The following is a 14200-nucleotide window of genomic DNA, read 5'->3' on the forward strand; positions in this document are numbered from 1 at the left end:
AGGCACTTACCTTGCATGTGGCTGACCCTGGTGGTCTTAGCACCCCTAGGAGTGACCACTGAGCACAGAGCTGAGAATAACCCTTGAGCACTGCTGTGTGTGGCCCTCCACACCCCGAAACAAATGTGATGCATTTTCATTTCTTACTTATCTCTCCATTGAAAAATAGGTAGCCTTTCAGTTCTTAGGTTTCTTTGAGAAATAGGCTGTACAAAAGATGACATAGTTCTGCGATTTGGATGAAGGCAGTTCCGCTAGTAGAAATGCTATAGAGAAGAGCCCCAAGAACTTCCAAGCTAATTAAACCTACATGTGTACAGAAGAAATCTGAAGCCTGAGTAGAGACCAAGCTAAGCAGTTTATGATGAGACAAGTGTGTCACTGGTCGATCTGGGACGTAGATCCTGACTGCTGTGCCCTCTCCCAGCCCAGCTGTGGTGTCATGTCTCTCTGCTTCTTTTATACCAGGGTGTGTTGGTTTCCCAGGGCTTGAGAGGGAATTGGCTCCTGCATACCCAGGCAGCAGCATAAAACACACAGTGCCATGTTAGAAGCTTCTTTCCTACTCAGGGAAACAAAGATTTGCATCAGAAAAAGACCGCCAACTTTTTGGAGCAGTGTAGCAGAAAATGCTCAATTATAGAACCCAGAGCAGTGGCTTTTTGTCTTGTATTTTAAAAGCCCTTTCCTCCAGTTCCTGCTGTGTTTCAACAGGCAAGAAACATAGTTATTTCCCCCCCTTAGTTATTTTCTTGTTTACATACTCTCTCTTATTAGAGTCATCATTTACATTATTACTGAAGGTCATAAAAATTATAGTAATCTGATTGGGAGTAAATTGCATGGCTAAACATACAGGCAAACAAGACTAATTCATGTTTTGGCATCGGTAGGTTTATATTTAATGACAGTGGGCTAGGAATAGAATACTTTGGAGACATCCAGAATCACTAGGTCATATGGTGTGACATTGTGACCTGGCTGGACAGGAGACTGTATTTAAAAATGGTGAAACATGGAATCAGATATATAGTAAATAATTCCTGGAAGGAAAAGTACACCCGAAAATTTATAACTGGGCATGGGAATAACCACAGATGGATAAACTTTTGAAAGTAGACTACTTGGAAAGAGTGAACTTGGGGAGAAGGGTGAAGGAATTCTTGGTAAAAGCGGGGGCTGGAGAGATAATACATCACTTGCTGTGGGGCATTTGCTTTGCATGTGGCTGAGGTAGGTTTGATCCCCGTATGGTTCCCTAAGCCCCACCAAGAGCGATCCCTAAAGAGAGCCAAGAGTAAGTCCTGAACACCACCATGTGTGGCCCACAAACAAAAGCAGAAAGTGATATGTCCCTGCATAAACCCTGTTGAGATTCATTGATATGTAGATTCTTTGTGCTATTGTTCAGAGGGGAACATTGCCAAGAACTCATGGAAATAATCCCCGGAGAACGTGGCTTATTCTACCAGGATCAGTCTTGATTTTACTGGAGGAAACTGACCTTCAACTCTTTGCCCCAATAGGCTAGCCGTAACCAACACCACAATGACAGGAACTGTGCTGAAGATGACAGACCGGAGCCATCGGCAGAAACTGCAACTGAAGGCCCTGGACACAGTGCTCTTTGGCCCTCCTCTCTGTAAGTTCTGTGGTGGGAAGAGCTATCATTATGCCACGGAACCCATGGTTGTTGATGGCTGGGCGGAGGTCCTGGATCTTTCAGGGTTGTCTGCATGACAGTGCTTTTTTTTTTTTTTTTTTTTTTAAATTTTTTATTGAGTCACCATGTGAAAAGTTACAAAGTTTTCAGGTTTAAATCTCAGTTATACAATGCTCGAATACCCATCCCTTCACCAGTGCTCATATTCCACCACCAAGAATCCCAGTATAGCTCCACCCCACCCCCTCACACCCCAACCCCCCCCACGCCCCTAGCCCCCCCACCCTAAGCCCCCCCCCCCGCCTGTGTAACTAATAAATTTCACTTTACTTTCACTTTGATTGCATACAATATTTCAACAAAACTCACTATTATTGTTTGGAGAGTCTCTCCCCTAAAGTCAGACCTGCTGAAAAGGAAGCATTAGATAATTTGTTTTCCATTGCTGAGGATGAAGAGGTATGAGGTCGAGTGACCACACTTAGCGGCCTCTCGACAGTGCTTTTTTTAAAAATTAAAATTTTTTTTTTAAATTTTAAATTATTATTTTATTATTTTTTTCTACTTTTTTTTTTCTTTTATTGAATCACCATGTGGAAAGTTACAAAGGTTTCAGGTTTAAGTCTCAGTTACACAATGCTTGAGCACCCATCCCTTCACCAGTGCACATATTCCACCACCAAGAACCACAGTATAGCTCCACCCTGCACCCCCAGATCCCCAGCCCCCCACCCTGCCTGTGTAACTGTTAAATTTCACTTTACTTTCTCTTTACTTTGATTACATTCAATATTTCAACACAAAACTCACTATTATTGTTTGGAGTTTCTCCCCCTACTTTATGCACTAGTGCCGAGATATGAAATAATCTTGTATACACCTGACACCTGATCTGGGTTCAATCCCCAGCACCACATATGGGCCTCGCCAGGAGTGATCCCTGAATTCAGAGCCAGGAGTAAGCCTGGTCCACTGGGTGTCGACCAAAAATCAAAATCGTACATGCATAGCCTAGTTCAGTAAGAGTGGTGCATTTATTACAATTGTGAACATACATCAGCATATCATTGTTACTCAATATTACCCAGGGCCTGGTGTTTCTAACATCATTCACTAGTGGTGTTGGATAGTGTGTGGATTTAGACATGTATAATGACATGCTTTGTCACCATTATAGAATAATACAGAATAGTTCTCCAATGTTCTGCCTACTTATCTCTCCTCTCCCAAAGCCTTGGCAATCACTTATCTTATTTTCTAGGTCTATTTAATATAGCCTGTGGCCTATATACAACCTAAGTTGCTAAGGATATTAGCAGAACAGAAATACTAGAACTGAGAATATACCTCACAGCAACTAGGAGAGCTGCAATAGAACAAAGACAAAGAAACAAAAAATGAAAACCAAATTTTTACAAGGCTGTAGAGAAACTAGAACCCCACATTTCTAGTGATGATATAATGGTTTAGCTTTGTGGAAAACAGTCTATTCATTCCTCAAAAAGTTAAATATAGGGGGCTGGAGCAATAGCACAGCGGGTAGGGCATTTGCATTGCACACGGCCGACCTGGGTTCGATTCCCAGCACCCCCTATGATCCCCTGAGTAATTCCTGAGTGCAGAGCCAGGAGTAACCCCTGTGCATCACCAGGTGTGACCCAAAAAGCAAAAGAAAAAATAGTTAAATATAGGGTTATCATATAATCCAGCAGTTCCACATTTAGGAATACATATATATGATGAACAACTCAAGTGTCCATCAACTGGTGGATGGGAAAATAAATGTGTTATTTTTAAATAATGGAATACTAATCAGTCACAAAAGGAATGAAGTTCTGATACATGCATGCTTCAACATGGATGAATTTTTCCTTGAAAATATGCCATGTGAAATCAAACAGAGCAAGCCATATGTTATAAGGTTCTGTTTATGAAATATAAAGAATAGGAAAACTCACAGAGATAGAACACCAGATTAGTGATTTTCAGAGCTGGGGAAGGAGGACATGGAGAGGGATTGCTAATGGGTATGGATTTTTTTTTTTTTTAGTGAGGTAACATGGTAATGAGTTCAGGAGGCAAGAGTCAGTAAGTTGTTCTATTTTTCTAACGTTCTGATTTTAAAATATTAATTTAATGTTATAAAATTAATTTTGATGAAGGTTGTACAATCTTGTGAATATGCTAAGAATCACTGAATTGTACATTTTAAAGGTGAATTTTAGTTATACACATTATATCTCAACAATAAAAGCAATCATAAAACATGTATATATTTTGATTTTTTTTTTGGTGTGCCAGGAATTGACTTAGAGCCTTATACCCCATTGAACTATATGTTCATAATTTTTTTTCTAATTCCTAGGTTTCTATTTAGGCAATAGCTTATCAAGTTAGAGAAAGCACTTTGGGTCTCTTCTAAACCATTACTCACTATCCATTGATTCTTTGTACTAATTTCCTTCCTTCCTTCCTTCCTTCCTTCCTTCCTTCCTTCCTTCCTTCCTTCCTTCCTTCCTTCCTTCCTTCCTTCCTTCCTTCCCTCCCTCCCTCCTTCCCTCCCTTCTTTTCTTTCTTTCTTTCTTTCTTTCTTTCTTTCTTTCTTTCTTTCTTTCTTTCTTTCTTTCTTTCTTTCTTTCTTTCTTTCTTTTTTCTTCCTTTTTCTGTCTTTCTTTTTCCTGGTTTTGGGGCCACACATGGCGGTGTTCAGGACTTACTCTTGGCCTTTTGCTTGGGGATTACTCTTGGAGGACTTGGGGAATCTTGGAGTGCTGGGGATTGAACCTGGGTCAGCTACATGCAAAGCAAGCTCTGTACCTGCTATACTATCTCTCCAGCCCCATGTACAAGTTGTTTTTCTCAGTCCTTCCTTCCTTCCTTCCTTCCTTCCTTCCTTCCTTCCTTCCTTCCTTCCTTCCTTCCTTCCTTCCTTCCTTCCTTCCTTCCTTCCTTCCTTCCTTCCTTCCTTCCTTCCTTCCTCAATTCAGTTTTTTTTATATAGACTTTGGTTTCACTTATTTGTAAAATGGGCTTAATTATTAAGGCTCTAGATGTCATTCCAAGACTTATTGAACCGGGTATGTGCATGTGAGCCAAGTTTTGGGCTCTCAGCTATGGTTTTGATAGCAAATATCATCCTTATATCTCCTACTGATGCCTGTTAAAAAGTGCCAGCTGTAATCTGAGAAAATATTAGGAAGCTCTTTTTAGGAGACTCTTCTAAGGGTGAGATTGTGTCTGATGGCACCTGCAAAGAATCCTTTGGTCAGAAGCCTGTAGGCTTTTTTTCCCAGTCTGACAATGAACTAAATCCCCAGTTCAAAGCCTGTTTCCCTGTTCAGTATCCACAGAAAACTTAAGAGTGATGGCTCTGACCTGTGTCCTGCACCTGGGCTGAGTTCTTAAGGATGTATGGGCACAGGTTCTTAGGCTTCACAATAAGACACAGGGCACGTAAAAGCCCCCAGAGTCTTTTCACTGCCTTTAAGAAAATCCTTCCATTTTCGTGGAGGCATGAGAATCCTTTTACGAAGACTGATTTTGTAATAGCCAGGAGGGTCTGTTGAGTGAGCAGAACGCATCTACCCCCAGTAGCCAGAGAGCCTGGGGAGAGGAGGAGGAATAGGACTGGGTTAGCATAGGGACCCTTCTCAGGCAGTAGGAGACATCTTAACCCTCCCACCACAGAACAACCCACGATCCTTTCTAGTCCAACCCATGATCCCTTCTAGTCGTTTCTCCACAGAGTTGGCCCCTGGCTTGCAGACCCCCAAGTGCTTCTAATGTGCTTCTAATGTGCTCTGAGAAGCAAAGGCCCGAAGGAACCACTCTGGTGGTGGCCTAAGGGATGGGCCGCGGTGGCAGCACATTGTCCACTGAGTGTGTTTTTCTCCTCTGCATGTAATTTCTCAGATAAGCTGAGGCTAGAGAAAAAGATGAGTGTTTGAGGACATTAAACTTTTAAGTGGCTGAGCTCTAACTGAAATCTCAGGTCTTTGACTTAGCTTTTCAGTGCTCTATTCTACTAGACTGCTCCACCCTCAGGTTCTGTTAAGAAGATATTAAGAGTCCCAGGAGAGAGGAGGGGGGAGGGGGAGGGAGAGAGAATCAAACGGAGGGCTTTTCAGAGCATGGCATACACTTGATGCTGAGCTATGTACCTCCTGGACTCCTTGAGCTTTGAAATCGGTTATACTAGTTTCTTTACTCAGTAGCTTTGTCATTTTTCACTTGGTAGTTTTGTTATCTTAGACACATTTCCAAGGGTCAGTATGCCTTAGATAAATGGTAGCTACTGCTGTTTTATCTATGCCTCTGTGGTGAGTCTTGGCTTAGAGGCAGGTGTGTTTTTTTGTGTCTTCAGCAAGAATATTGAGAAGGGTGCAGAGAGAGACAGCAGACTGGAGAGGATGGGTCAGTGGGCTGGGGCTCAGCATCTGCCCACAGGAGACCTGGGTTTGATCCCCTGCACCACCTCGTATCCAAACACTGACTGGAAGTAGCTTAGAGCACTGCCAGGTGTGGCCCTAACAACAACCAACAACCAAACAAACAGGCCTACAGAGTAGTTGTTTGGGTTGGGGTCATTGTGGGAAAGTTTGCACCTTGTTTCCCTCCTTCAGAGACTAAAATAACAGGGGAAAGTCCCTAGTAGAAGTGACTCTCTGGCAACATTGCACTGTTTTCTGTCAGATGTGTCTCATTCCCTTTCTGTTACGTTCCAGATAACCTTTCCAGACTCTAGGATGCCTCTCTACATCTTCCCAGGCAGCCTTAAGACTTCCCTCCAACACTGTGCTTTGTGCCTGCTTCATTTTAACTCTCTCTCCCTCCCTCCCTCTTTCCCTCCCTCCCTCCCTCCCCCCCTCTCTCCCCCTATCCAGTACCCTTTAAACAGGGCACTTGTTGAGGGCAGAGTAGCTTTATTCTTCTGTCATCAGCAAGATGACAGAAGACCCAGCAAGAAATAGGTGCCAGGAAACTTATGCTAAATGTCATATAGGAGAAGCTGCAGAGTGAGAGGGAGATGGGAGGAGAATCTGGCCTAGGTTGGTTGTGGAGACCCTTGTACCTATGGAGTGTCATTTTTTTTTTTTTGCTTTTTGGGTTACACCCAGCGATGCACAGGGGTTACTCCAGGCTCTGCACTCAAGAATCACCCCTGGCAGTGCTCAGGGGACCATATGGGATGCTGGGAATTGAACCTGGGTCGGCCGCATGCAAGGCAAACGCCCTACCCGCTGTGCTATCGCTCCAGCCCCTGGAGTGTCGTTATATGGGGGAGGTAGCCGAAGTATTTTGGCCTTATAACAAGATTGAAGGAGGAGGAATATTTACAGGCTAAACAGATACTTCAGCTCTCAAATCTGTATGAATGACAAGAAAAAGTCCTACACATGTTACAGCAGTATGGGACAAATGTCTCTCTCTGCAGGGTGGGGTTGTGTGGTCTGTAGGAGGACGTCAGTGAGTGGGGAGAGGGGACTCCAGGAAGTCATGATGACTGGAGGCTCACTTTCTTGATGTTGTACATTCTCACCCGACTCTCTTAACATGACAGCAACTCATTTGTTTACACTCTCTTCCCTGCCTCAGTCTGATTGTGCTAACAGTTGACTAACCTAACTTTGCCCAAATCTATTTGCAGTTCTCAGGCTGGGAATTCTGCCACTTTCTGGCTTCACAGGTCCCAGCCAACTTTCCTTGATTAGCTCTATTCACCTTCCCAGTCCCATCTTCTCTCATGAACTATTCATGTTCTTCTACTCTGATTGTGTTTATTGAGTGTGAGACGATAGATTCTGAAGTAAGCTTATGTGGAACAGCTGATGACATACTTCTTGTTCTTAGCTAGTGTTTGCTCCCCACATGTACCTTATATTGTCCGTCTTTCCTTCCTTCCCTCCCTCCTTCTCTCTCTCTCTTCTCTCACTTTGAGCCATACCACTGGGCTTGGGGATAATTCCTGGTGTGCTGATCTGGGTTGCTCCCAAGAGTGCTTGGGAGACCACACATTGCCAGGGATTGAACCCAGGGCTTCTGCATGGGCAAAGCATGTGCTCCAGCCCTTTGAGCTATACCCCTGAAAAAGACACCCTCCCACCCCATTTCCTGCTACTCTGTTCTTTCTCTTTCTTCTCCTTCCTACCTTTACTGTGCTCTTGTCAGACTCTATGCTGAGTATGGGCTAGAAAGATAAATAAGTTTTGTACCTTAGCCCTGAGAATTTGCAGACTTTCATACTCTCAGTCTCTGAGACAGTAGACCTGTTAAAAGAGGGTTGACTGGGGAATCTTAGATGAGAGAGGATAGAATGGAAGGACCTCTATGGCCTGGGGTGGGCTGGAAAGGTGGTAGGAATTTTGATGGGAAAAAGTTATTAGTAAGTCATAAACTAGACTTTTGAGTTCCTTATTTCCCCTTCTCTCCACTTATTTTGAAATAATTCTTTATAGATTTTGTGCTAGGCATGGTTTCCAGAGAAACATAGCCAGTGGGATTAGAGATTTAGTATAGAAATGGACTCTTGCCATTAATAAGATATGTATATTTATGTATATTTGTTATATATTATATATTTTAAAAGAACTTATTATATGCTAATAAATTCTATAATGTACCACTTGCAAGCTAGAGAACTAGGAAATCTGGTAGAGTAAGTCAGTCTGAATCCGAAGGTTGGACACCTCTTATGAACTGATGGGTTAAGTCCTAGTCCAGAGTTCAGATAATCAGAGACTGGTGCTGTAAATCGTGCTGTAAGTATAAAGACCCAAGAACAAGGAGCACTGATGTAAGAAAAGAGGAGAAAGCAGATGTCTTAAGTCAAACTGAGAGAGAAAATTATCCTTCCTCTTGCTTTTGCTTTTCTTTAGGCCCTCAGTGGCCCAAGGATGATGGGATAAGACCTATGAGCATTGATGAAGGTGATCTCCTATATTCATTCTGTCAGTCCAATACAGTCTCTTTTGAAGACAGCCTCAGAGACACACTAAGAAATCTTTTACTACATAACTGGCCATAGCCAGTTACTTTAATATATAAAACTAACCACCCACATATTCCTTTAAGAGTGTGGTATTTTAGCTCCTGGCTCCACTGAAGGAATCCAGAACATCTCACATCTATTTCCTCAGCTCTTACCTCTTTCTCAAACTCCACAATCATGTTAGTTACCTGATGGATACACACACACACACACACACACACACACACACACACACACACATATGTACATATATATGACATCCTTCTTGTTTTTTAGCTACTGTTTGCCCCCCATATGTACTTTATATTGTCCTTTATATATATATGTGTGTATATATATGTATACACACAAATATTGCCAAATGCTTTCATTTCTAACTACTCGTTTTAATCTTTTTAGTACTTCAGTACAACGCATTTTATTGCTGAGTTCTAGGATGGGGGAAGTGAATTTCTAACTAGTTGGCAAGAGGCAAACATAAATTCAGACTTCCTAACCCTTAGTTCCAGATGTTTCCTTCAATAGCACAAAACTTTTTTTCCACAAGACCGTTACATTTAACCTAAAGGCCTGGCCATTTGGACTTGTGGTCTTCACTTGACCTGAGGGCCATGCTTTAGTAAGCTCCTAGGATGTTATAAGCAGAAGAAAACTCAGGGCTTGGAACTCTTAAGAGTCATCCTCAGGGTGGGCGAGGGGATGTAGGCATCTCCGTGGTGAGAGATGTTTGCATGTAACAAAGCTGAAATAATACCTGCTGCCAAAGTGTGACTTGTAGTAAGACAGTGGGATTAGCCAAAAGACTGTGTGGCCAGGCACATCTGGAATTCAGTCTCAGCTAACTCCTTTTATTATATGTTTGGGTTTTTTTGTGTGTGTTTGGACCATACCTGGAAATTCTCAGGAATTAATCCTGGCAGTGGTCAGAGGACCATATGGAATTCTGAGGATCGAACCCAGGTTGGCTCCTTGCAGGGCAAGTGCCCTACCTGCTAAACTATCACTCTGGCCTCTCAATGCCCCTGTGACACTTTATGGACAATAGAACTTTACAGTGTTGTTTTGAGAATTAGAGATGATGTGAGCATAAATGCCTGGTAGAGTTTATATTTTCTCTATTTCCCTTTCTTACATGAATTAAAGAGAAAAAGAGATCAGAGTTAAGGCTTAGCCATAAAGATTCAGTCCCACAAATATTTATTGTGTGACTTCTTTGTGCTGGTCAGTATTGTATGAGACATTTGATGATTACTTGGGGCCATGGAGTAAATCCATCAAATTAGACTCATCTTTCTCCTAACAAACTCGGTAGTTCATGAAATGTGACAGTCACATATCTGAGCTGCAGCCAAGCATTTGGCAAAGCAAAGGGATGTATGGAGGCATGTGCGTTTAGGTGGAATCAGAATGGGTTGAAGAGATCCAGAGGACAGTGAGATGTGTAATGTTGTTACCTTAAGAGAGGGGGTGAACTCTTATTCCTGGTCATTTGGTGTTTTTATTCATGCCTTGGTGGGAATATGAAGCCATAATATTAATAGAACATTATTCTAAACTTAGTGGACAAAGGGACTGAAGGGAATATAATGACTGACTCAATCTGTAGGCCTACCTCAAGAACTTCAAAGTAGGGCCAGAGTGATAGTACAGAGGGTAGAGCAAACACCTTGCACGCAGCCAGCTAGATTCAATTCCCTGCACCCATATGGTCCCCTGAGCCTCATCAGAAGTGGTTCCTAAGCACAGAGCAAGGAGTCAGCTTTGAGGACTGCTGATGTGGCCTCAAAACAAAATGAACAAAAAGAACTTCAAAGTATTAGAGGCCTCAGGTTGTGTAGAAATTAGTTTGAATAAAAGTACCATTGGGGGCCGGAGCGATAGCACAGCTGGTAGGGCGTTTGCCTTGCACGCGGCCGACCCGGGTTCGATCCCCGGCATCCCATATGGTCCCCCAAGCACCGCCAGGAGTAATTCCTGAGCACAAAGCCAGGAGTAACCCCTGAGCATCGCTGGGTGTGACCCAAAAAGCAAAAAAAAAAAAAAGTACCATTGACTTTTGGTAGGAATGTGAAAGGATGCTGCAGCTGAGAAACCTGGCAAGCCAAGATGAAAAATTCTTTTTTTTTTAAATTAATTTTTTATTATTGAATCACCATGAGAATAGTTACAAAGCTTTCAGGTTTAAGTCTCAGTCATACAATGATCAAACACCCATCCCTTCACCAGTGCACATGTTCCACCAACAAGAACCCCAGAAAACCTCCCATCCCACCCCCCACCCTGCCTGTGTGGCTGATGATTTTCACTTTACTCTCTCTTTGATTACATTCAATGTTTCAACAGAAAACTCACTGATATTATTTGGAATTTCCTCCCAACAATCAGACCTGCCAAAAAGGCATCATTTGATAATTTTTTTTCTATTGCTGATAATGAAGAGCATATGAGGTCACGCAGCTGCTGTTGCGGCCGCACAATTTTGGATTTCTGGTATTTTAGTAATTAAGTCCAGAGAAATTTCTGCCAGAAGCCGCTCGGTTCCGAAATTGGTTTGTGTGCCTCTGGGATCATGGCCATTCAGGAGCAGAGGAGCCATTTGTGGGTGGCCTCTCGGGGTCTCGTCTGGGCAGGGAGCAGCGCTGGTATGGCCCTCCATCCTGAGATTTCCTGTGCGCCCCATCATTGCAAGCTCATACCTCTGTCCAATGGGCTCCAAAAGATGGCGGTCGCCAAGCCACCACTGAAAGGAAAGGCCAAAGGACAAAAACCTTTCCCCTCCAGGGGTGGCATGAGGCCATAGCTTAGTTCACAGTCTAGAGGCATTTCTGCAAGAAGCCGTTGGGTTCTGGAATTGGTTTGTGTGCCTCTGGGATCATGGCTGTTCAGGAGCAGAGGAGCCACTCGTGGGCAGCTGCTCGGGTTCTCGTCTGGACGGGGAGCAGCGAAGATGAAAAATTCTTTATCCACAGGAAAGACAGAGTAGCCCAGTCTCCAGTGGAGGCTGTGTAAGACCCAGGTGTTTTCCGAAGGAAGGGAATTCACTGTGCTGCAGAGGTATCTCCTTTAGGTACCTCAAGAGCAGCATGACTGGAAGTGTAGACCACCCGAGAGGCTAGAAATAGCCATGAATGTTCCCCCAGTTTTCTCTGAATCTGGCATAAACACATAAAGCACATGGCCACCATCCCAGACCTGGTAGCTCTCCTCCCTAGCTTGGAAATAGATGTGCTAATCTGCCTTTGGTTCAGTCCTGCGGCTCCGTCCTGCTGCTTAGCTTCTCAGCGAGGAGGTATGGATGGAAAGAACCATTTTGCCAAACCGGACTCCAGCTTCATTTAGTTTCCAGCAATGCTCGTCTTTCTCTGCTGTCTAGACCCTGATTCAGGCCAGCTCCACCTGGGCTCTTTTGGATTTCCATCAGCCCCCTGCCCTTCTCAGGTGCTGCAAGCCTCTCAGTTCTATCTCCTCCTCTCTCGCCTGAGGGTAACCAGATATGCATGGGAAATCATTATTCATTTTTCTTCCCTGACATCCACATCCAGGGCGTCTCTGAGCCCACAGCTACTCTATGCCAAGTTGAGAAAAATCTCGGTAGGCCCTGCTTAGCAGCCCACTTTTCCTTATGGCTCCTTCGGGTCTCCTGCACGGTGGCCCGAAGCCAGACTGAGTATAGGAAGAACACAGTTGAACTTCGGGGGAGCCCCTCTTCTCATTGGTTTAGTACCTAGGATGTGATTTTTGCTCCTGTCTTCTGTGTTGTTTAGCACTTCAGTTTTGCTGTGAAGATCGAGCAGTACTTTGAAATCCAGCTGGTAACGGGAGCCCTGACATTTCATCATTTTACAGAAGGCAGTCTTCTGTTTTTGTTTTTTCTGGTGGGGAGGGGTCACACCAGGTGATGCTCAGGGGTTACTTCTGGCTCTGCACTCAGGAATTACTTTCGGAGGTGTGCTCGGGGGATTGGGGGACCATATGTGGTTCAGGGAATTGAGCCCAGGTTGACATGCACAAGGCAAATGTCCTACCTGCTATTCTGTCACTCATGATCAAGCATTCTCTGGAGTTAGATCTAGCCCTCTATTTTTGTCATGTGTAAAGTCTCATATATGCCAGTCTCTTTTGGTTCTCTGGATTGATCCGCTGCCTAGAAATGCCCTCTGTTGATGAGGCTTGGCAGATTTTTTACTTGATGTCTGTCTTGCACCTTATGCCTAGATTAGTCTAGTAGTTCAGGCCACCTGCAATCAACTCAGCCCCACAGGCCGACTAAAGCTATAGTAACATTATTTTACATTATTGTTTCCCAAAGTGGGAGATACTGCCCCCTGCGGGTGCTGAAATTATCAGTGGGGGTGATAGTAGCATCTGTACAGCCGAGGGGTAGCACTGTAGCACTGTCGTCCCTTCCCGTTGTTCATCGATTTTGTTCGAGCAGGCACCAGTAATGTCTCCATTGTGAGACTTGTTACTGTTTTCAGCATATCGAATATGCCACGGGGAGCTTGCCAGGCTCTGCCATGTGGGCGGGATACTCTCAATAGCTTGCCAGGCTCTCTGAGAAGGATGGAGGAATCGAACCCGGGTTGGCCTCTTGCAAGGCCACTGTGCTCTCACAGCTGAGGGGTACTTTCTGTTAATTTGCTTAAAGAAAGTTTTTTTCCCCAGGAACCTCAATACAAATGGTTAAATACACACACACACACACACACACACACACACACACACAACTTAAAAATTTTTTTTTCCAGGATGAAGGTGTTGGCTGAGTAATTTTTTTCAGGGGTGGGAGTGTGGAGAGTGGTGAGGGTGCTAGGCTAGTAAGCCGGGATCTCTGCTTCTATCCCCTCAGCAGCCACTGCCTTGTGTCTATTCTCGCTCCATAGTGTTGCCTGACTGGTAGGATAGAAGCCACTATCTTAGTGGGCTCACAGGCCCACTAAGCCCGGAGACCATTGTGAAGTTCTGAGAAGGCATTAATTCTCTCTCCTTCACTGCTTACTGAGGAAATAATAAGTCTTCGTTAGCTTCCTGTTTGCTCCGAGGCCTGGCCTTTTATCCTTTCCCCACTTGGCCTTGACTAACTAGGTTCACAGCTTACGTAGTAGTGTGTGGCGGGAGAGTAAGGAGAAGGGACACTTAATTCCTCCTGAGTGGGACGAGCTCGTGGAGGAGGAGTGGAATGGAGCTCAGTGATGTCTCGAGGCTGAGAGTGCCGAGGGCCACCTGACTTGCCATGCCTTTCCTCTCTGACAGTGACACGCCATAATCACCTTAAGGACTTCATGCTCGTGGTGTCCATCGTGATTGGTGTGGGAGGCTGCTGGTTTGCCTACATCCAGAATCGTTACTCCAAGGAGCACATGAAGAAGATGATGAAGGATCTGGAGGGCTTGCATCGAGCTGAGCAGAGTCTGCATGACCTTCAGGAAAGGTAAGACTCTGCCCCTCTCCTGGCTGTGGTGTTGCCAGTTCCTGGAGTCTCTCATTTCAGCCTAGGATTGCCCCTAGACCTGGCTGGCAGGCTCTTCATCCTTATAAAACTGTGTTGC

General features: G+C 44.2%; 1 protein-coding gene across 3 annotated transcripts in view; it reads left to right on the forward strand.

Moving 5' to 3' along the window:
• Nucleotides 1-14200, forward strand: part of STIM1 (stromal interaction molecule 1) — a 196064-nt gene that overhangs the window by 164658 nt on the left and 17206 nt on the right. For all 3 annotated transcript variants that reach the window (XM_004618219.2, XM_004618220.3, XM_055141676.1), the window contains exons 5-6: nucleotides 1527-1642; nucleotides 13905-14082. In XM_004618219.2, coding sequence (XP_004618276.1) covers nucleotides 1527-1642; nucleotides 13905-14082 — 294 coding nt within the window. The remainder of the gene's footprint in view (nucleotides 1-1526; nucleotides 1643-13904; nucleotides 14083-14200) is intronic.

This window comes from Sorex araneus, chromosome 6, assembly GCF_027595985.1.
Source record: "Sorex araneus isolate mSorAra2 chromosome 6, mSorAra2.pri, whole genome shotgun sequence".
Taxonomy (NCBI): Eukaryota; Metazoa; Chordata; class Mammalia; order Eulipotyphla; family Soricidae; genus Sorex; species Sorex araneus.